The 21,733-nt window shown below is 52.0% G+C and overlaps 1 protein-coding gene across 1 annotated transcript; it reads left to right on the plus strand.

The window, feature by feature from the left end:
• Positions 1 to 1,878: 1,878 nt before the first annotated feature.
• LAMB3 (laminin subunit beta 3) lies at positions 1,879 to 21,519 on the plus strand (the record flags this gene model as incomplete). Its single annotated transcript, XM_079546553.1, has 22 exons — positions 1,879 to 1,933; positions 2,566 to 2,720; positions 9,470 to 9,584; positions 9,720 to 9,793; positions 10,012 to 10,203; positions 10,588 to 10,651; positions 10,948 to 11,123; positions 11,351 to 11,471; positions 11,759 to 11,947; positions 12,030 to 12,185; positions 12,728 to 12,924; positions 13,954 to 14,068; positions 14,328 to 14,697; positions 14,849 to 15,009; positions 15,906 to 16,114; positions 17,172 to 17,375; positions 17,974 to 18,118; positions 19,003 to 19,210; positions 20,185 to 20,326; positions 20,595 to 20,771; positions 21,042 to 21,195; positions 21,383 to 21,519. The coding sequence occupies exons 1-22, from the start codon at positions 1,885 to 1,887 to the stop codon at positions 21,517 to 21,519; spliced, it is 3,510 nt and encodes a 1,169-aa protein (XP_079402679.1). The 5' UTR covers positions 1,879 to 1,884.
• Positions 21,520 to 21,733: the final 214 nt, after the last annotated feature.

A 21,733-nucleotide genomic window follows, 5' to 3' on the forward strand; every position in this document is an offset into this window, starting at 1 on the left:
TAGGGCAGTATTTTTCCCAGCTCTGTTGCACGCCTTTTCTAGGAGCTCCACGGGCAGGCAGCTCCCACCAGCAGTGCATTGGGCACACAGCTTCAGGGCCACCTGGCACGGCGTGACGGGGCGCAGGACGTGATGTTGGGCTGAGTCAGTAAATAGCAAATCTTCCTGCAAGTTTTCCCTGGGGTTGGCTTAAACCATAAAAAAAAAAAATTGTCAGAACAAGAGCATGGGGGGGTCTGTGTGGTTTTGGGGATTTGAGGAGGTAACTATGAAATCTGCACCTCTGAGTTCAGCAGTGCTGCGGGTGCTGGAGCTGTGCCTTGCTGCATGCTGATGTAAAGCACTGATGGCACTGAAGCACCAAGCACAGCAGAGGTCTGCATTAGGCCCCAGGCAGGGGAGAAGGGCTGCTCTCATGGTGACTTTCCTGCAGGCTCCCAAGGAGCCGTTAAAGCCATCCTGGTGTGATAAATACAGAGTCTCTTTGGAAATTGTGGCACTTCTCTTGATACCCAAAAGAGAATTGTGCTTCTCTTCTTTGCCTTTTTTTTTTTGTCACAGCCAGTTAGTTTGCAGTACTGTATTTATGTAGATTGTGTAAGATGAGGTTGAGAACTATTTTGTGCCTCGAGGGGCTCTGCTGCTGGAGACAGGAGAGATGCGTGCTGCAGCCTGCACAGCCCCATCCCTCCATCCCTCCTCCAGGTCATCTGTGGGCTGATGCCTGGTGTGTGAATATACAGCACGGCTACAACCCACACAGAATCTCACTGGGCTTTAAATGCCCAGGTCGGGGTGCTGAGCGGGGTGCACCAAACCTTTGCATGAGGCTGGGCACCTCACCCTGCTGGCTGTGCAGCCTGGCACTGGGGAGAGGGAGACCGAAGCCCTTGGGTGCAGCACCCACCTGAGCCCCGAGCACACCTGGGGCACATCCTGGGGTAAGGACATCCCTGTAGGGATGTGCCTTGAAGCACCCGAGGCCATTTCCTGCAGGCCTGCTTGTTCACACCACTGTCACACTGTAAAGTCTGGAGCAGCTGAGCTCCCCGGAGCTGGGTGGGGATGTCTGCAGTGCCTGAATCACGCCTTTATCACTGCTACACCCACGGGCACCTCTCTTCCAGGTGAGGCAGAAGCTTGTTAAAAGCCAAACAGGAAGGCAACAGCACTTGGAGACGGGTGTGACTGCAGGGATCAGCTGCTGGGGACAGCCCTCGCCACCGGGCAGGTATGTGGAGGGGACCTGGGGCACCTCAGAGGCTGGGAATGGGGCTCCGGTCACACAGGGCAGCAGTGGGGGAACTTCCTGGAGTGGAGCGTGCTGCTGGCTGCCCAGCTCCCCTAGCAGCTGCACTTATCAGTGCTCTCTGCCCAGGCTCAGGGCATTGGGATCTTCCAGCTGGAGCTGCGTTAGGCAGCAAGCAGCACGGCCAGGCTGAGGGGCAGCAGCATGGGGTGGCTGTGGGCTCCTCAGGCACTGCTCGATGCTGTGTGTGTGCCTGTGGCTTTCTGGGGTCCCCAGAGCCAGGCAGGCAGAAACTGGAGCTCTGCAGACAGCAAGGGGCCGTTCTTGCCTGTGTGGTTCACCTCAGCAACAACACAAAGATCCACAGACAGTGCCTGGGAAGGGGACTGCCTTGTGCTCAGCTCAGGGGGGACCCTGGGTGTCCTGTTTGGTGAAGGGCTGCGATTCCCTGTGCTCATCTGATGTACAGTCTGAGGGGTTCCCTCTACATTATTCCTGACTTTCACCTGCTAGTTCAATTAAAATTAGGTAGATTAGGAATGTAAAGTGCCCAGGATGAGGTTGAAGATGGTATTTTCTGATATTTTTGCTTACACTGCAAATTCCTCTCTAGGTGTGTCCTTGTCCTTGGCGTGATGGAGTCTTGCTGCCAGCTTTGGCTGTGGGCATTATTTGTCCTCCTTGGTAAGGCTCAACATTCCATGTTTCTGGAAAAATGGGAGGGAAAGCTGTTTGTTGCCTATTGGAAATTACCTTGATCTTTTAATTGGGTTTGTAAATGAGTACTGCAGTGAGTTATATTGCCTAGAGCTTCCGTGTGTGCCATGGTTTAAGCAAGGTGAGTTTACGGATAGCTAAATTTCTTGCAAAAGTAATTGGATGATTATGTTTATTGATGAGAAGGAAATGATAGGAAGGTTTTCCCTTTGAGGCTAAGAAATGCTGCTAGGTAAACATTGTATTAGCAGCACTGCAGCTGGGAGATTGGCGTTCAGTAATAGTGCTTTGGGAAAAGGATGCTTTGTGCTGAGCAACCTCCTGCAGGGCCTGTGGGTACATGGAGGGAAACCAGTCTGGGTTGCTAAGTACAGTGAGCAGGGAACTGAGCATCCCTGGAACCGAGACGTTGGGATTCTGGAGATGTGTCCTATCAAGAAGAGTTTCAGGAGCAATAGCTACAAAAAGCTATTTTAAGCTATTAAAAACAAAGGCAATTCAAGGATGAACCCTCATCCTTTCTGGCGTGCCCAGGTGCAGCTCTGTCCCAGGCCAACCTGCTGCCTTAGTCACTGTGTTCTCCTCTCCTGCCATTGCAGCCTGCCCACAGCCAGGGGTAGCACAGCCAGCCTGCTCCCATGGGGCCTGCTATCCCCCCACTGGGGACCTCCTGCTGGGACGGGGTCAGCACCTGATGGCCTCTTCCACCTGTGGCCTCACCAAACCTGAGACGTACTGCACACCGCACGGAGAGGTACGTGCTGCTCCCTCTGCTCTAAGCCTGTGTAGGGATGCTGATGCCTTTACCCATCCTTTCTACCCTTTACAATGTTTTTGATCTACTTTGGGTGTTTGTCTCTCTCCCTGCATGCTTTGTGTCCCCTCCAGCACTGGGGTCCTCCTCTGCACCACATCAGGGCAGAGAAGCTGAGTGTGAGCAGGGAACAAGCTGTGCAATGGGCAGAATGGAAGCTTTTGCAACCAAAAATCCAAAGCCATCCAGTCCCCAGCCTCCTTAGCTGTAAGCTAAATTCATTTTTCAATTGTCAGAAATGGGAACATTCCAAGGCTTTTGCTGGAAGAGCTGCTGAGCCAAGCGGCTGTTTCCAATTAAATGGTGTGGGGGTAGGAAGTGGTGCTCAGAGGATAACAGCTGCAGCTGCATGTTCCCAGGCTCCAAAGCTGTAACCAGAATCCAAAGTCAGAGCTAACGGCTCATTTCGCAGCATTTTTCAGCTCTGTGCTCAGGCAGGGGTGCTGTCTGTGATGCGAGTGCTTCCTTATACCTCTCTGTGTTAGTCTGGAAATGTGGCTGTGCTGGAGAGCTTGGAATGGGCTCAGTGAAGGGCAGGCAAGGAGCACCTTGGGAGGGTGCTTGGATGAGGTGCTCAGGAGGAAAGGGCACAGCAGTCCTCTATGAGGATGTGCTCTGTGCAGTGAAATCCAGCTGGAATGAGCCAGCTTTCTTCTGTGAAATACCTTGAGCACAAATACCTGTTTGGAATGGAATTGGTGGGAGGCAGAGAGGTGGTGGTGGCCAGCTGGTCTTCAGATCCCTAAAACATCCAGGTTTTGTATTCCTTATAGCTTGTCAGTGGAATCAGCACCTTATGCTGATAAGTACTGACATTAAAGGAATTTGGAACAGTTAATGTTGGTATGTTGAGTTGGATTCATCACTTCTAGCTTTGAGAATAGAAGCTTTGTGTATTTAATGCCTTTCCTTTGCTGGAATCGGAGACCTTCATTTCTTTTCTGCAGCTGTGATGGCTGCTACAAGTTGTGAATACTCCAGCTTCTATCTTTGGAGACATCCTCATGCTGAGCATTTCCTAATTAAAGCCAAGATGAGTCTCACAAACTCGCTTTTTCCCCCCTATTCTCATCCCATATAATAGTCAAATGTATTCACTGACTCTTTTTGTTGCCTGGTTCGTGTGTTGGTGCCAAATAGGTACAAATTTGGAGTGGGTTTTGCAGTGTCAGCAGAGGGCACGGGATGAGGGGTTGCTGTGGGTGCTGATGCCTGGTGCCGGCTGGCTGATATGAGCCGTCTGCCTGCCGCCCTGGGGGCTTCTTTTGCAATCCTGCTGGGCTGCTGGATTGCATCCCCTGCTCCATTGTCTGCTCCGGATCCCTCTAACCTTTATACTTTGCACCACTGATTGCTCCATCCCTTGGAGACTCGGGATTGCCATTTATAGCACAAGGGACTGTGGCGATGATTAGAAAAGAGAAGGGGGGAGGAAACCAAACAGACCAATGGCCTGGCTTGGAAATCACTCAGAGCTCAGGAAATGGCTGTTCAAGGTGGCAGGGAAGGCAAAGAGGAAAACTAAAAAAAATAAATATAAAAATAATAATAAAAAAAAAAGGTGTCCCTGAATTTGATGTCCTGAAGGCACTGATGCATGTGGAAAGACTAAGACAGGTGTGATTCAAGGCTGGTTAGCTCATCTCTGTCTGGATGCTAAACATAGCGCTTTGGAGGCAATGAGGGGAACCAAGGGGAGGCTTGGTGTGGCTTTCATGTGGATTAGCAGCTCCTGGCCTGGCCGCCCCTTCAAGGACAGCATGAAGGCACTTACTCTGCAGCAATGTGCCCTGGCCTTCATGTCAGAAGATGCCTGTGTCCTCAGGGCCTGGCAGTGCTTTCAGCTGAAGGGCCTATTCAGAACTGCAGTTGTAGTACCCAAACCACTCTGCAAATCACTGTGACATCTTTTGTTTAAAGAATAGGCAAGATAGGGAAAAGATGATTTGCCTTCCTTTTGTATTGTTGCTCTGTTTCCCACTTTTGGGAGCAGTCTATGGGCACGTGGCCATTCTGTGGGTCTTCACACCCTGGCCCTGGGAAACATAGGATGTTAAATGTTGCTTGTGTAAGGTTTTCTGCCTGCTTGCATTTGCATTTGGTGGATGTGAGCAGTATGAGGTGGGAATCACCCAGATCCCTTCTTGTGCCACCGTGGCATCCCTCCCTATGGTGCCCAAGCACTGAGTTGGTTTTGGCTGCTCCCAAAAAACACGGGCTGATGCTTGTGAAAGTGAATATGTTGAAGAGTAATGATTCTGTCTGCCTTGCTGCTACCTTCTGTATCCACCTGCATGAGTTGGCTTGATGTTGGTCCAAGCCACACAGCCTGCTCCTTTGGGATTCCTGGGTGTGTTGGAATAGGGAAGCTCCCACTGAAACGTTCCTGGGCCCTGCAGCTCGTTTGCTTTCCAGACCCCAATCATGAATCAAGCTCAGGTCCTTTACACAGAAAAATGCCTCCTCAGAAGCAGGGAATAATTGTAGTCAGATGGGACTGAGGAGGTCCCCAAGTTCAGAATCACAGAACGGCCAGGGTTGGAAGGGACCTCAAGGATCACGAAGCTCCAACCCCCTGCCACACGCAGGGCCACCAACCTCCACATTTCATAGCAGCCAAGGCTGCCCAGGGCCCCATCCAACCTGGCCTTGAACACCTTCAGGGATGGACGGGGCATCCACAGCCTCTCTGGGCAGCTGTTCCAGCACCTCACCACTCTCATAGGAAAGAGCTTCCCCCTGACATCCAACCTCAATCTCCCCTCCTGCTCAAAGCAGAGCTGATGGTGCTTCACGATGCTGAGGGTTTGCACCAAATAATCCCTGCCCTGCTGAAGTTAATTCAGCAGCTGTGGTGCTGCTCTGTGCTATCACATCTCTGGCATTCAGACACACCTTGTTCCTGGTGCAGGGATATGTCTCTACCTGCAGCAATGCACAGAGGAAAAAGGCAGTTTCCCACTTTTCTCCTCCTCCATTCTCTGTATCTCTTTTTTTGCCACCTGAGTGCAAATTCCCCCGTATGCTCTCAGACATCACGTCACCCCTCGCAGAGGCAGCAGGGCCTCTACAATGTGTGGGGTGGGGAGCAGCTCGTGCAGCACAGATTTGCAGACTGTCATCGTGGCAGGCTTTAAGTGAAGCTTTTCTGAAGGGAAATGATGTGAGGACAGATTGGGTGAGGAAAACAGGCGCCCACATGCTTGCTTTCAAGCAGGAGGAATGAAGTTTACTTCCTTAGCCCTCATGCCTAAGATGTTCGCCCTGCTGCAGTCCCGGCCCTGCAATCACCTCTGAATTTGGGATCACCAGCAACACCAGTCTGAGGACAGAGTGCTCTGTGCTTTCAGCTCACTGTGTTGCTTCTGACTGGCTCAGCATGGGAATGGCATTGGAGGTTATGGCTAAGACACACATCTGTGCTTCAGAATTGAAGTACAGTCCCATGTTATGAACACAGTTTGCTCACAGGAGGTTCAGCTGCAGTGACACATCTATTGGTCCTTCTACAGCATATTCCTATGGAAAGCAGATGGAGCACATCCTTGCTTGGCCTGGTGTGCAGTGCTGGTGTGAGCAGGGAATTTGTGGGGCTGGAAAAGGGGATTGCCTAAGAGCTCTGACAGGTGTCTTTGTTCCCAATATAACTTACTCTTGCTGCCAACTCTATTTTTGAATGCTCCATCTCTCTGTATACATATAAATTTTTCCTGCCCTCTACTCCCCAGATAGAACTGGGGCAGTGATTACTATCGCAATAGGATATTAATTGCACAGGAGACACGAGGCTGCCGCATGCCTGGAGCTGACTGGCAGAGCTCTGACTCACAGAGCTGTGTTGGCACTGGACCACCAAGGTCCTGGAGTTCCTAAAGGTCTCTATTTCATGACCGGAGAGCAGCAGCTTCTCATATGTGCTGAATGAGTTGCTTCAGTTTATTTTGAGTGATGCACCTCAGCCAGGTTTTATTTTAAGGGCTCTTTACTCATATGAAAATGGCAGCTACAGCTACTTAACATACTTTGGTCAGAGGCCATCAGCTTCAGGTCATTTGAAGTTTTCTGCCCCTACATGTGAGGGGGGGAAATGAGGAAGGAAAGCCAACGCCAGGCACCCCCCATGCACGGGGTGAAAGCAGAGAGCAGCACGAGGCAGAGTGGCAGCAGGGCACAGGGATGGGGCTGGGCATCCCCAGACTCTGCAAAGTGTCCCAAGAGTGTCTTTTGGTCTTTGCAGCTGTCCATCACTCATAGGTGCGTGCACGTTTCCACTCATGCAGCCCATCCACACATGCTCTGCTTTTCTATGTCGTATATCCTCATCTTCACAACAGCTGTTTGTTCTGCATAGATTATTTTTTCTCCACCACTTACCTGTAAAACAGGAGTCTGTCTATTCTCAGCACGCTTGCTTTTCCTCTCAAATGACCCCTCATGAGTTACCTTTCTAAAGGTTCAACCAGATTTCATTTGTTCCCAAGATCTCCATGACCTGAATTTTGGCTTGCTCCAAGGGCAGCACTGAAGTCAGTAAGTACTTTCTAAGCAGACCCATCTGCTAGCTACCAGGACTCACTGTGGCTCTTGGTGCTTCTAATTTGCCACACAGCCGGGAGCCTTTGCTGCTGGGGTAGAGATGGAGAGGGCCCGAGTTTAGAAACTGTGACCTATTGACTTCCATTTTGTCACGTACTTTCACGGCCCTGCTCTATTCCTGGCAATGCTGGCTCTGATGAATCCACTCAGGCTGTTTCTGTGCTGGTAAATAGGAAGGGGAGAACTGGGGAAAGGTGTGCTCCTAGGAAGCCTTCCTTCAGACCAGAGCTGGGCCGTCATTTTTGGTAATTCCCTCTGCCCCAGGGAACTTTGAGACACATGCACAGTCAGTAATAGCGAATTCTCATGTTGTGCAATAGAGGAATTTCACAATTTGCTCAAAGTGCATGAAATAATTTTGGCTTTCCAGCGTTAATTTTGGCCTTAATAAAGGGGGAGGATGGGAGAGGGGAAAAAAACCTCAACTTTCCACACTCAGGTCCGAGGCTGCCCTGGGGGATAAAGCTAGGAAGCTGTGAATTGGTAAAGATTGCTGCACAGCCCCCAGATGTGGTGGCTGTGAGCTGCCTCTTTGCTCAGCACCGTGTTCTGAGTGTGACTGCAGCCAACACTGGTTGTAGCTGTGGGATGTGCTCATGTCTGTGGCTGTGAATGGTCTCAGTAAGCATGCATGAGTAATTCCTAATGAATAATTTAGCTGACATTAACCTTTCCCCTTGCAGAAATGCATCCTCCCCTGTTCTAATCAGAGTCAGAACTGCTGGGAAGTTTAATCATTATTAGCAGTTGTTTGCTAGGTTATTTCTGTGGATAATTGCTCTAGCTTTCCTGCTGTTTTGCTGCTAGCAGTCATTATCTGCAGCGAGCTCCTCTGCCTGGGTCAGGGAATGGTGCTTCTGGGTCAGAGAACGGTGCTGCTGGTTCCTATTGGCAGTGCTGGGAGGGGGTGGTGGAGCCAGGGAACTTGCACCATCATGCAGTGGCAGGTCTGTGTTTGCTTACTCTGCAATATTGTTATAAGTGCTGTAGTTAGCCAAGTCCTGTTCTGGGGTATTTATAGACAGAGAACATAAAGAGTGGAAAATATTGTGGAAACAGAGTGGTTTAAGCTGAGGATCTCTTCTCTATATCCAGCACAATGCTGAGAGGCTTCCAGGCCAAAAAGTGCCTCCTGCTCAGAGCCAGCTCCTGCCTTGGGGTGCAGCTAGGACCAGCAGGCAGGGTCTGTGTTTGGGTTTCATCCACAGTAGCTGTTTGCAGCCTTCCCATTCAACCACCGCAGCTCCACCTGCAGGACCCCCCGATTTGGTGATGCCCATCTGCTTCTCCATGCCACCTCCCCCCTTGGCCATACCTTCCCACTCCCTGCCTCTTGCTCAATCCCTCTCTGTCTCTTTCCAAATGTTTCTGAGCCCACCCATGTGCTCCACGTACCCGGCAGCCGTTCAGAAGCACCAGCACAGCGCGTTGCTTGGTTGGTCAAAAGCAGGGTGTTTGTTTGCTCCCCGGGGATCCTGATTTCCCCGTTGCCCATGCCACGTCTCTGTTTGCTGCTTGAATGAGTTGCTTAAGTGAAGGGCTGAACTCTGAGTCACCTGACTTCCCACCTACTGACTTTTCACCCGTTGAGCTGTTTGCTGCCACTGCTCTTGGAGGGGAGAGTGCAGAGGTGGCTGAATCCCACACAGGGTTTGGGATGTGAGAGGAAGACCCTTCTGCTCACCCAAGCAAATAGCTGCTCGGCCATCGGCATGGGGCAAATTGGTGCTGAAAAGCTGCCCAGAGCTTTATTTTGAGATTTGCAGTTTTGGAGAATGATTTTTTTTTTTTTTGAAGTATTTTTTGATGGTTTGCTAGAAATATATTGCGGTCAAAACAATTTTCGGTTTTAGTTTTTAACCCTTTCATTCATAAGTTTTCTCTTTTTACATGGAGCGTGAGGGTAACCACTCTGGTCCTGGGTACCACTTGGCACATGATGGCAGTTCTCCAGGTCTCCAATAACTCAGCTCCATTGATGGAGCTCTTCAATGATGTCCCCAGTGTGTTGGCTCTTTGTCCAGTGCTGGTGGGGTCTGCACCAGGGCTGTGCCCTATCCCACCCACCTCCCACTCGCCTTTTCTCCTTGCAGTGGAACATGAGATGCTGTAAGTGTGACTCCCGGCTGCCTCACGCCCGCAATGGGCACCGTGTGGCCAACATGCTGTCCTCTGCCGGGCGCGCACGCTGGTGGCAATCCCAGAGTGGTGAGTGCTGGTCCCCAGCAGGGCTGGGTTCAGTAAATTCGGGGAAAGAGGGGAATAGATGGCTTGGCTTATGCAGCCAAATGGTGTGTTTTCCTGAAGTCCTGCATCTCTGAGGCCATCTCTCTGTGCCCACAGGCATGGAGCACGTTTATTTGCAGCTGGATCTGGATGAGAAGTTCCAGCTCAGCAGCGTCATGCTGGATTTCAGGGTCAGTATGCAGTAGTGCTTCTCATGGGGAGTCGTGGGTGGTGATGGGTGGGCATTGCTGGTTCCCGGTGGTTCAAAAGTTGATGGAGGCCCACAGGACACGAGGTTTTGGAGGGAAGGAGAGGAGAATGATGATGAGGATGAAGATCTCCCCAGCCCTGGGTGGGAACCAGTTCACAGCATCACCTTCCAGATGTCCCTCTCTCCCTGATGTTACAGTCACCGCTGCCCGCCGCGATGCTGATTGAGCGCTCCACAGACTTTGGCAAGACATGGGAGGTGTACCAGTACCTGGCCTCTGACTGTGCTGCTGCCTTTCCCCACGTCCCCCGTGGTGCCCCCGAGAGCTGGGGGGATGCTCGATGCCAGCCTCTGCAGGCCCAGCATGGGTACCCTGTGCACGGGGGCAAGGTGAGATCTGGGGCACTTGGGTGGGTTATGGAAAGGACTCCAGCCACGTGCCTGTGCCCCATAGTGTGACCATGGATTTGGGGTGGGTGGCTTGTGTGGTGTCCCAGAAACACACGGTGGCCCAAAAAACTTTTACCAATGTTGTATACAGTGATGCTGTACGCATCCAGTGGGGGGCTCTGGAGGATTCCTGTTGCTCCTAAGGGAAAGCCCTCACTCCTCTGTGGGTTAGGTCATCTTTCTGCAAAACCCTCTGCATCTCTGAAGCCTTTTTTCTGCCTTAAGTGATGGCTGGGGTCTGGAGCACACCCTTACCCTCAGAGTTTGAGAAGACAGCACTCTGCTTTTTCTGCTTTTTAATTAAATTTTTTTATTGCTTCTAAGGTGAAATTCAGTGTCCAAGACCTGGCATCTACCATTACTACCTCTTACAGCCAGTCTGTTAATAGTAAGTGAACAGCCTCTGTTATGTCTGAGAAAGGGAGGGAAGACACAGCCTGCAGTTTTCCAAGGGGTGATGGAGGATGCAGGGCTGGAACAGCTCTTCTTCAAGCAAAGCCTTAAGCTGCTGTGTGCCCAATGGCTGCCCCTGGAGTGCCAAGGAGCAGCCTTAGGCCTTTGCTGATGGTTCATCTGCTTGGGGTGCTGGTGCTGCTGTCTCTGAGCCCGCTGTGCGCAGCGCGAGGCATCTCTGCAGATGGCACCTTGATGCTGCTGTCCTCTCACAATGTCTGTCCCCAACAGAGCTGGGGCAGTTCACCAACCTGAGGATCAACTTCACCCAGCTCCCACACATCATGCACCACAGCTACCGCTCGCCCAGCAGCTTCTATGCGGTGACTGAAATGCAGGTGCTGGGAAGCTGCTTCTGCAATGGCCACGCTGACCGCTGTATCCCTTCGAGGGACCTCCATGCCATGGTGAGCTTCGTGATGTAGAGAACAGCCTGGGGACAATGCTGCATGTAACTGGGGGGAGCAGTGCCCATTTTGCCTGCAGCCGTGGGATGGTGGCCATGAGAATGAAGGCCGTTAACCCATGTCTTGTGTGGGGAGGGAGGCAGAGGGGCTTTGTGAGGAGTTTGGGAGCTTGGTGGCTGCAGGGGCTGAGCTCTGAGCTCTCACAGAGTAATTGCTCTCCGCTGTAGGTGCATGGGCGCTGTGAATGCCAGCACAACACTGCTGGCCCCAACTGTGGCCACTGTGCTGCCCTCTACAATGACCGCCCTTGGGCCCCCGCGGAGGACAACGACCCCCATGAGTGCCAGCGTACGGTGACAGCCTTCCCCTCTTCCTCCTCCTCCTGAGTATGAGCTGTCTCTATAGAACGGCTTCCCAAAGCATTCTGCTCCACAGAGGCTGCAGCCAGGCAATATCACGGATGCACTGGCACCGCTCTGCTTTGCCCAGTATGCCTCAGCTCCGTACTGGGACTGTTACTGGGTGCAGAGGTGCCATGCAGGGGACTAGGGCACCCTCTAGTGACAGCGTGTCCTGTGCTGCTGGAGGGCTTGCACACTTGCAGCACCAGATGGGCTGTTTGGGCTTTTTTGTAGAGTGTAACTGCAACGGCCACTCGGCCTCGTGCCACTTCGACCCGGAGCTTTTCCACGCCAGCGGTGGGGTGAGCGGGGGTGTCTGCGATGACTGCCAGCACAACACGGAGGGAAACAACTGTGAGCGCTGCAAAACCAACTATTTCCGCAACCAGCGGCAGGATCTCACCCATCCTGAAGCCTGCCAGCGTGAGTGCCCAGTGATCTCCCCTTCATACTCCTCAGTTGTTCTGAAGGCAGCTCAGCAGTGCCACTTCTCACACCTTTCCAGCCTGCGAGTGTGACCCAGACGGCGCGGTGCCAGGCTCCGTCTGCGACCCGCTCTCGGGGCACTGCGTCTGCAAGGAGAATGTGCAGGGAGAACGATGCCACCTCTGCAAGCCAGGTTTTGCCCAGCTGGCCCATGCCAACCCCCTGGGCTGCCGCAGTGAGTATGCTGTGAGACAGCCCCTGCTGCCCCTGCACCTCTGCCCTCAGCATCTTCTGCAAGGGTTGTGCTTCCCAGCCAGCTTGGGTTTGGGATTTCTGAGATGTAGCTGCGTTTTGCAAAACGTTATATAGCTCCTTGCTTAGGCTGTGGCCTGTTTCAGGGATGTGTTTGGCCACAGGGATAGGGAGAACAGGGTTCAAGGCATGCATAGGGCTGTGCGCTGTTCCTGATGCAGGGAGCTGCAGGAGGTGCTGCAGGCAATGCGGCACAGGCAAGACAGGCTGTGTGCAGCAGAGGGCAGCCAAAGCTTGGGGTGGACGCTGTCTGTGCTGGGAACAGAGGTCTCTGGGGCTGCTGAATCTGGCTGCTAGGCTTGAGCAGGCAGCAAGTACAAGAGCAGGGATGCACCTTTGTGCCAAGCTCTTTTGCAAAGGGAGGAGTGGGAGAGCATGTCTCAGGCAGCAGCCTCCCAGCTTTGCGAGAAGCCAGGCTGCTGCTCAGCACCCAATCTTAATCCAAAGAACCTTTCTCTGTTTCAGGATGTGCTTGCAACGTCCTGGGAACGCGGCAGAATGTGCCCTGCGATGATGAGACGGGGAGCTGCTCCTGCCTGCCCAACGTGGTGGGCACCGACTGTGACCAGTGTGCAGCTGGGCACTGGGACATGGCGAGCGGCCGGGGCTGCCGGCCCTGCGAGTGCAACCCCAGTGGTTCCCACAGCATCCACTGCAACCAGGTACTGCTCTGAGCATCCTTTGGTGGTCACTAGCTGTCTGTAGGCCTTGGTGCTCCCTTTGGAAATCATTCCAGCAATATCTATTATTGTTTTCTCTGCCTGCTTCAGTGCAGCTGGGGGTATCGCTGCCAATGGAAGCTGTCCTGCTGGACAGCACTGCAGCCTGGGACTGCTCAGAGCATTGAAAGCACCTGTCCCAATTTTGGGAGCTTCTACAAACGGGCAGTGCACTTCATACCGCAATCTGTTCTTGTTTTCCTAGAAGCACTATGACAGACTACACAGGAAAATAAAAGGAGGTGATAATTACGGAGGCAAGATTAAGCCACACTAAAAGGCTTGATATTTATTTAGCAAGGAAATCCTAATAAGAGATCTTCAAGCAGGCACGGCAAGTTAATTATCCTCATTTGTCAACGGAAAGCATGTGTGTCACTTCAGCCTTAACAGATAACTGGGAAAATTATAGCTAAATGTAAAAATGCCGTTACAAAAGCAGAGAGCCAAAGATAGGTTCTAAACAACACAGGGAGGAGACCTGAGCTCAAAAACTGGTTTCTTGTGGGCGATTCCTTTGTCTTGGAAACAAAACCTAAAGCTTTGCAGTGCTCATGAGTCAAGGCTGTTTGCAGACCGTGCCCCACAGCTTTGCTGTTGGCATCGCTGCACCCACATCCAAGGACATGGGCTGTGTAGAGAAGACTGACAGCAGGCTGGTGACAAAACGCCTTATTTCCATTTCGCCTCCACAGCACTGGGGAGCTGTGCTCCCTGCTGTGCCCCTGCATCTGTTAAGAAGCATTGCGGAGTATAATTGCTGCTTTTACTTCAGGTGCCGCTTTTCCTCTGCTCTGCTTCATCTCTCTCCCAGGCTGGGAACTCCTTTTATGGTTTTCCTGCCCCCAGGTAGGAGATGAAGCTGACAGGTGACAGAAAGGCTGGGGAGCAGCTCAGCACTCACCAGGGAGGGCTTTTCCAGGAGCATAAGCAGTGCTGAGTCTCCTCCCTGACGTCCTTTTCCTTTCTCAGTTCACAGGACAGTGCCAATGCAGAGAAGGCTTCACGGGGCGGACGTGCTCTGCTGCACAGCAGGAGCAGGCCTGCCCAGATAGGCACTTTGGAGACATCAGGGTAGGATGCACAGGTAGGGTGCATCACGTTCACTTTTGGCACAGCGTTTCTTAGCACTGTGAAATCACCACTATTCTAGAAAAACAGCACTTGGTCCATGTTCTGACATCAGCATTCTCCACGCTGTTTCACCTCTGTCCTTGGCACTGTGGAGCTACCAGGGTGGGTCCCACTGCGCGTTGCATTGCCATCCAGCTAGAAGGATCTGATCTGTTGTTATTTTCTCCTTTCAATGGACCTCACACCTTTTCTCTCCCCTTTCCATTCCCCAGAGTGCAACTGTGACTTCCAGGGCACCGAGGACGTGGGGTGTGACAAATCCACAGGCCGCTGCCTCTGCCGCCCAGGTGTCACCGGCCCCCGCTGTGACCAATGCCAACGGGACCACTGCAGCACCTACCCCAGCTGTGAGCCGTGCCACCCCTGCTTCCACACCTATGATGGTGACATCCAGCGGCTGCGGTTGCGCCTGCAGCAGGCCAGCCTGAGTAACTCCAGCATGGGGCTGCCTGGGGGCTCCCACCTGGGCCTCCGGCTCTCACGGGCACAGAGCAGCGTGCAGCAGGCGCAGGGCATCCTTGGTCACTCATCTGCCACTGAGCAGGGCCTGGCCCAGCTGGGCAATGCACTCACTGCCATCAGGTGAGGGATGCACTGCTTTGCTTCTGTGACTCGAAATATTGAACTGCCTTGCAGTCCCACCTGGTGCACCTGTAGTGAGAGTCCTGCTCTCTGCCTACATGCACTTTTCTCTCTGCTCAAGTTCACGTTTTCTGCGTTTTCTTTTTTTCAGGGAGCAAATGCAAGGCGTTAATCCCAACTTTCAGTTTCTGGATGTGACTGCCTCTCTATCAAATGACTTTGAAGCTCTCAATAGCAGCCTGCTTACCATCAGTGCCCAGTATCAGAGCAAGAAGACCCAGTTTGAAACCAGCCGCAGCACAGATCTGTCAGGTACAGCACTACCACTCTAAACTCTTCATTTGAGGCTGACAGTTAACCTCAGTAGGACTATGTAGCTGATGATTTCCTAGTGGCTGTGTGGAGGAGATGGAGAAGTTTTCGGTCTGTCAGCTTAGGAACAGCAAACATCCTCTCTCCCTCCTGCGTGAGAGATGCTTTCTGCTCTGCCTCATCTCTGACCAATCTGGGGCTGTTTCCCATGGTTGTTGGGGCTGGGCAGCTCAGTATGCAGCCCCATGTCCCTCCCACCAGCGCAGCACTGTGTGCCAAAGCACCCCAACACCACAGCTCAGCAGGGATAGGGCTGAGCCCAGGGAGGAGGCGTCATCACGCTGGGGGCGGCTGCAGGAGTAATGGCTGTGTGCAGATGGAAGGGATGGAGGGGTGGAGGAGAACCAGCAGCTAGCTGTCAGGTGCTCAGAAGATCTAATTACGCCCTGTGATGCTGCTGGTGGTAGGTTGCCATTAAATCCTTGCAGCAGCTAATGCTGTCCAAGTGCCATCTTCTGCTGCCTCCCCCGTGCTACACTGCAGAGTGTGGGGCTCTGCTCTGGCGGTGTGAAAGGCTGGGAGAGAGCTGCAGCACAGCCCTGCATCAGCACACGCATGGCTTTTGCTTTAGTTTTGTTTCAGTCTTAGAGTCCTAAACATGAGGTCAGTCCTTCAGCAAAGCTCTGCAGCTCTATGTACAGGAATGGCTGAAAGGCGTTTGGAAATAAAAGGAGCTTTTTATTTGTGCCTTCATGACTAATCACTCTAGCTGTGTCCCCCTCCTCTCCATGCACACATCCACTCACAGGGTAAAGTCAATGCCTTCCTTTCGGTAGCTCTGCTGCATTTATGACTCACTGAGGCATTTGTGTCATTCACCGCCTTTATTCCTGCAGGAGCCTTTGGGACCATCCGATCTGCTCACCAGACATCCACCAACGCCAGCAGCCTTGCTGCTGCTGCTGCCACTCTGCTGGCCACGTCCAGGGAGAGCCGCATGGACGCAGCAGGGCTGGAGGCAGCAGTTGCCACGCACAGCAGCAAGCTGCTGGCCCTCAGATCCCAGATGGCCTCATCTCCCAATCTGACTCCTACCGTGAATAAGGTGAAAATAGAAAGGGGTTCTCTGTGCTTGTATAGTTGTCAATGCGGCCTTGTGTAGCTTGAGGGGCAGAGGTTTTACCCAGTGGTCGCATGTCTTTGCTCAAATTGCCCATTGTGGCATGACGAAGTGGGCACAGGGGTGATGGGTTGATGGTTAGACTAGAGGATCTTAGTGGTCTTTTCCAATCTCAATGATTTGGTGAAGACTTTGTTCAGAGAGACTTGCCCTGAATGGAAAGCTCTGCTTGTGGACATCAGAGCAGAACCTTGCTGCAGACAGCAGACACCCAAGCTCTCCTTCCACCCCCTCCCAGCCATGCGCATCTTTCCTCCAAGGACTCTCTCACGTGTCAGTTCTCCTGTCTCACAGACCCACTTAATTTCTGGATGAGGTTCCTTTCCTTTCTCCTTCACTGCTTTGTTATTGCCATGGAGATCCATTTCAGTGCCTCCTAATGCACGGTTGCTGTGGAGACCACCAGCCTCCCCTCTGCTTTGCAGGGCACCATCGTGTTGCTGAGCACTCAGGGGGGCTGGTGCTTGCACTGGCTGTGCACCTGCCCGTGCCCTGCAGCAGTGCCTTCTCTGTTGGGTGGCAACATCAGAAGGTGCCAGGCAATCAAACACACTGCTCAGACCTCCTCATCCTACTGTCTAAAAGCAAATTACAGAGGTTGAGCAGGGTTTCTCTACGAGGGAAGAGCTGCTGTTCTGAGGGTCAATGCAGTGATTGCTCCATGTGCCAGCATGCTGCTAGCAGCCAAGCAGACGTGCTCCAATCACTGCCATTGCTTGGGCTGCCTCTGAGGGTGTCCCCAAGAGGAGCTCCTGCTGCACAGCACACAGTGTTCCTCAGCCTCTTGGAGAGAGCCTGTCAGAATGGCAGCCCCTGTCAAAATGATGGCCGCTGTCAGAATGGCGGCCCTTGACAAAATGGCGGCCTCTGCCAAAATGGCGCCCCCTTCAAAACGGAGGTCCCTGTGAGACTCCAGCTTGACTTCAGAAGGCCTCAAAGCCAAGTGTGGGCCTCACCGCCCTGCTTCTCTCTTCTTTTCCAGATCTGTGGTGGTTTCCGAGCGGAGACGTGCACCCCAGCGCAGTGTGAAGGCTCGCTGTGCCCACAAGATGGTGGCATGGCCTGCGGGGATGGCCTCAGCTGCCGCGGTGCCGGGCCATTAGCCGGTGGGGCCCTGCGTGTGGCTGGGAAAGCTGCGGGGGAGCTGGACAGCCTGAGTGCACGGCTAAGGGAGACAGCACAGCTGGTGAGTGCCAGCAGGTCTGAGGGGTGGGCATGGAGGGGCAGCCCACCATAAAACACCCAGCCTGGAGCTTGGTCTGAGGTTCAGTTGTCTGCGCAGTGTCTCGGCCTCTCCTTGGCACAGGGGGCAGAAAGCTGCTCTCGTATTTCCAGTGGGAATGTCACTAAGAAGCTGGAACTTGACCTCCTCATGGTGTTGGGATTAGCACTGGGATGACAGAAGGGTGAGGGATGTGGAAATACCTCAGAATCTGCAGGGATGCCCTAACGTTTGATGCAGCCCGCAGTGCTCGTGTTCGTGCTGCTGCACCTCTTTTCTACAGACTCCAAGGGCTTGTGCAGATTAAGCAAGGTTTCAAAGTCATTCAGAATCCATTTCAAATGGGTTTGCAAAAGCTAAATGGTACTGCCTCTTTTGGGAGCTTTCTTTGCAAATCCAGCCCTCAGACTTTAACATTTGTGCTCCTTGAAAACGATGGCATGTTAGAAATGGAAATAGTGCAATTTCAAAGTGACCTGCTCAATTCACTGAGGGTTTAGGGAGGGCTGTTGGGATTCCAGGTCAAGTAGGAATGACTCCATCAGGATTTTGGTTTTTGCAGATTAAAATGACAGAGGCATCTGCTAATCAGATTCAAAGCAATGCCTTGCGGCTGATGGAACAGATGAGCATAACAAGAACCCAGATCGAAGGAGATGTCCGGCAAGCCCAGCAGTTCATCCAGCAAGTTCGGAACTTCTTGTCAGGTAGCAGTGTGCAAGCTCACAGTGTGTGTGTGTGTGTGTGCAGGTTGGCTTCTGCATGGAAAACCCAATTTTTACACTGATATTATGTATGAGAATAGGGTACAAAGGAGTCACTGAGCAGCTCACCCCAGCTAGGCTCTCAGCTACCTGGTTTATCCAGACCTCTCTGGGAGTCTTTCACTGTCCTTAGGTCCAAGGGCAAGCCATAACCATGACAGATGCTCCCCAGAGGTTTGCAGTCAGCACTGACCACAGTGTAGAAGAGTTTAGCAGTGACCTTATGGACAGGAGATAAATGGATGTCTCTCTGGAACAGGCTGCTAATCGTGAGAGAATTCCTCATTGTCCTATAAACCAGTGGGATGACTTACTGTTCACAGACAGATTGTAATAACATAATAAGCCTCACGAGCATTAGCTGAATAAGAAAATCAGGTCACTTGGTGCTGCCTGGTGTTAATGATGAGGGAAGATATTTCTGAGCTAATCACTGGGCTAATGTCCCTTGGGCTCAGCCTGATTCCGATTCCTCAGATTTATTAACTTTTATTTGTGCAATAAAAAGGGCTTGTGTTGAAACACAGCCTTATCTACTCAGTGGTGCAAGCCCTGCCTGTGCTCTGCAGGAATGTGGGGCGCAATAGTGCCTCAGTCCCTCTATGCTTTCCATTTGGTGCTCCATTTCCATCAGGATGGGGCAGATCATGTTCATACTGAGCCTGCCTTTTAAGGACGGCAACTTGAGCTTGTTGATTAAACCAGAGTAGATTCTGGCAGCTGTCTGAAAGGAAGAGATGACGTGTAAGAGCATGCTGGACATCTGCCTTCACCTTCCTGCCTCTCACCTCTCTTCTGTCTGACGTTGTTCCTCTGTTTGCATGCAGACAAAGACACGGACCCTGCAACAATCCAGGAAATCAGCGAGTTTGTTCTCTCTCTACGTCTCCCCACGGATGCTGCTGCAGTCCTGAGAAAAATGAACGAGATTCAAAGTTTGGCTACCAAGCTGCAATGCCCAGAGAACATACTTGCCCAGACAGCCGAGGACATTGCAAAGGCCAAGCAGCTGCAGCAGGAGGCAGAACAGGCCAGGTCAGCTTGGCTGAAGGCTTTCGGCAGCTGAGGGTCACTGAGCCAGAGGGAATGTGCTGATGCTCAGCTGGGGTGAAATCTGACTGTGCTTCTGTGTATGCATGGTGGCTAAAAGGATGTATTTGCAGTCTCTACAGAGGCTTCTCTGATACTTTGATTCAAATAAGGATCTGGCTGCCAAGAATAGATCTTGTTATGGATCCTAGAGCAAGAAACTCTATACCAAAAGTAACAAAGAATTTTCTCTATTTCTCAAGACCATATAAGGGGAGATGATGGGGTGGCTCTGTTATTGATATTGGTGACCCACATTCTGATCACACGAGAGAGCACGAGGGGATTAAATGGGCTATTTGTTTTCTGGGTGAAAGCTGGGAGGATTATCCCATGGTCCCTTCAAAAGCAATTACACAGAGCCCTTGCAAATTTGGAGCATCTGCTTTGTCATGTGTTGACTTTCAGCAATATCCCGGTGAGAAGGTGAGTGGGATAAGTATGTAAACTCCTTTATAGTGTCTGACACCTGCTTAGCCCGCTGGAATCGATGAGACAAAGCAGTCTGGCTTCTGTTATGATGTGGAATACCAATGAAAAACCATGACACTATGGGGAGCTCTGTCCTCCAGTCTAAATAGTCCCAATGAAAAGCAGATAGTATGCAGTGAAGTTGGTTCCCTTTAATTTCCCTTTAATTCTTTTTCCTGCACCCTTGCAAAGCAGTTGTTTCTACATCTCTCCCCTTCTCAGTTCATTTCCTCTGTTTGGGGATGTGAAATGGAAGTAACACTTCTCTTGAATGGAAATCTGCTCTATGGCTATTCTATACTGTGTCTGGATGTGTGTGGGGTGATCACAGCCTTCTCCATTACAGTATTGTCTTGCTTCCCCAGCTTGCATATTTTGCCCCTGCAGTCCTGATATCCAGTCCATGCAATTCTCCACACTCACTCTGGCTGTTTCTTGTGTTTCTCCAGGAACCGGGCGAATGCTGTGGAAGGCAATGTGGAAGAAGTTGTTGGGAATCTGAGACAGGCAAACACAGTGCTGCTGGAGGCTCAGGGGGCTATCAGGGGCTCAGGTTCTTCCCTTCGGTTCATTCAGGAGCGTGTCGAGGAAGTAAGTGATGTTCAGTGACTTCCCAAATAACACACTGCTCCCTGCTCTCTGCTCCTTTGCTGCTTTGCAGTGGGGTACAGCCCTGTACCAGCAAAGTGGGTGAGATATTTTGTGTAAAAAAAAAAAAACCCTATTCCCTTTTGGGTCTTCACTTGTCTGTTTCTCTGAGCTCCAGGCCTGCAAGGAGGAAATCCGTGGGCCCTCACTGCACAGAAGAAAAAGTTTTTGTTTGCAATTTCCCTCTTAACATGGAACATTCTGCTTGTAGATCGAGGCAGTGCTTGGTCCAGCTGAGAAGAACGTGGGCTCGGTGGCAGCCCAGCTGGCTGTGCTGGCGGAGAGGCTCCCTGGGCTGCAGCAGACAGCAGGGCAGAACCGGCTGCGGGCCGGCGATGCGCAGCAGGCAGCAGCAGCAGCAAGCGAGGAGGCCAATGGGGCTCAGCAGGTATTTGGCCTTGCACCGTGCTCCCTCTGGCTTTCTCAATCTTAATGCCTTTGGCTCAAGACCTGTTTCTGCTCTCTGCCCCACCTGAGGCAGAGCAGCCCGTGCAGATGCCAGTCAGCATCTTTGTGAGCACGCTGTGCATGTTAACGTGATTGCAGAGCTCTAGCACAGTATCTCTTTAGTATTTAAAATGGGTTCAACATTGGTAAATCTTCACCAGTTTATTTGCTCAGTCCTACATGTGCTGCTGCTTAATTTACTTTTCCCCAGGCTTTCCAACGAGTGAAAGATATGTATGCAGAGCTGAAGAGCAGAGAGGGGCAGAGCCCTGCGCTGGGAGCACAGGGCAGCCGTGTGCAGAGCATAGATCTGGAGGCAAAAGCTCTCTTTGAGGAAACGTGGAACATGATGCTCCATATGGGAAGTAAGCCTCTGAGCTCGGGGTGATGGGCAGGTGAACTGGGGCTTTTGGGTGCCAGAGAGGTTGGGATTTTTAGGGCAGAAGAGAGGGGTGCAGGAGGGAGGAGGGGTTCAGTCCAGGAAGGCAGGCTGCACACAATGCCTTCCTCCACTTATGATCTCACAAAACCTTCCCTGCCCTCTCTCCTCAGCTTTGGAGACAGAAATTCAAGAAAGCAACAGAGCTCTTGTGGCCAAGTCAGCCAGGCTGTCAGGCCTTCAGGAGCAGGTGGGCAGGATCCGGGACGCCATCCATAAGCGAGTCACCTACTATGAGAGCTGCTCCTGAGTGAGGCTGCACCTTCCTGCTGCAGACACCGACTGCTGTGTTGATTCCCATTGTTCTGGCAGGATTTCTCACTTTCCTAATGTCTGTATATTTAGCAAATGGGATTTCTGTCCTTTTGGAAAGGAGCTGCACCGAGCCAAAGGGGTGAACCCCTCGGTGGGTTTGTGCTGGTTGGTACACTTGAAGCTACCTGGGCATGGAGGAGAAGGACAGA

This window comes from Tetrao urogallus (assembly GCF_951394365.1).
Source record: "Tetrao urogallus genome assembly, chromosome: 24".
Taxonomy (NCBI): domain Eukaryota; kingdom Metazoa; phylum Chordata; class Aves; order Galliformes; family Phasianidae; genus Tetrao; species Tetrao urogallus.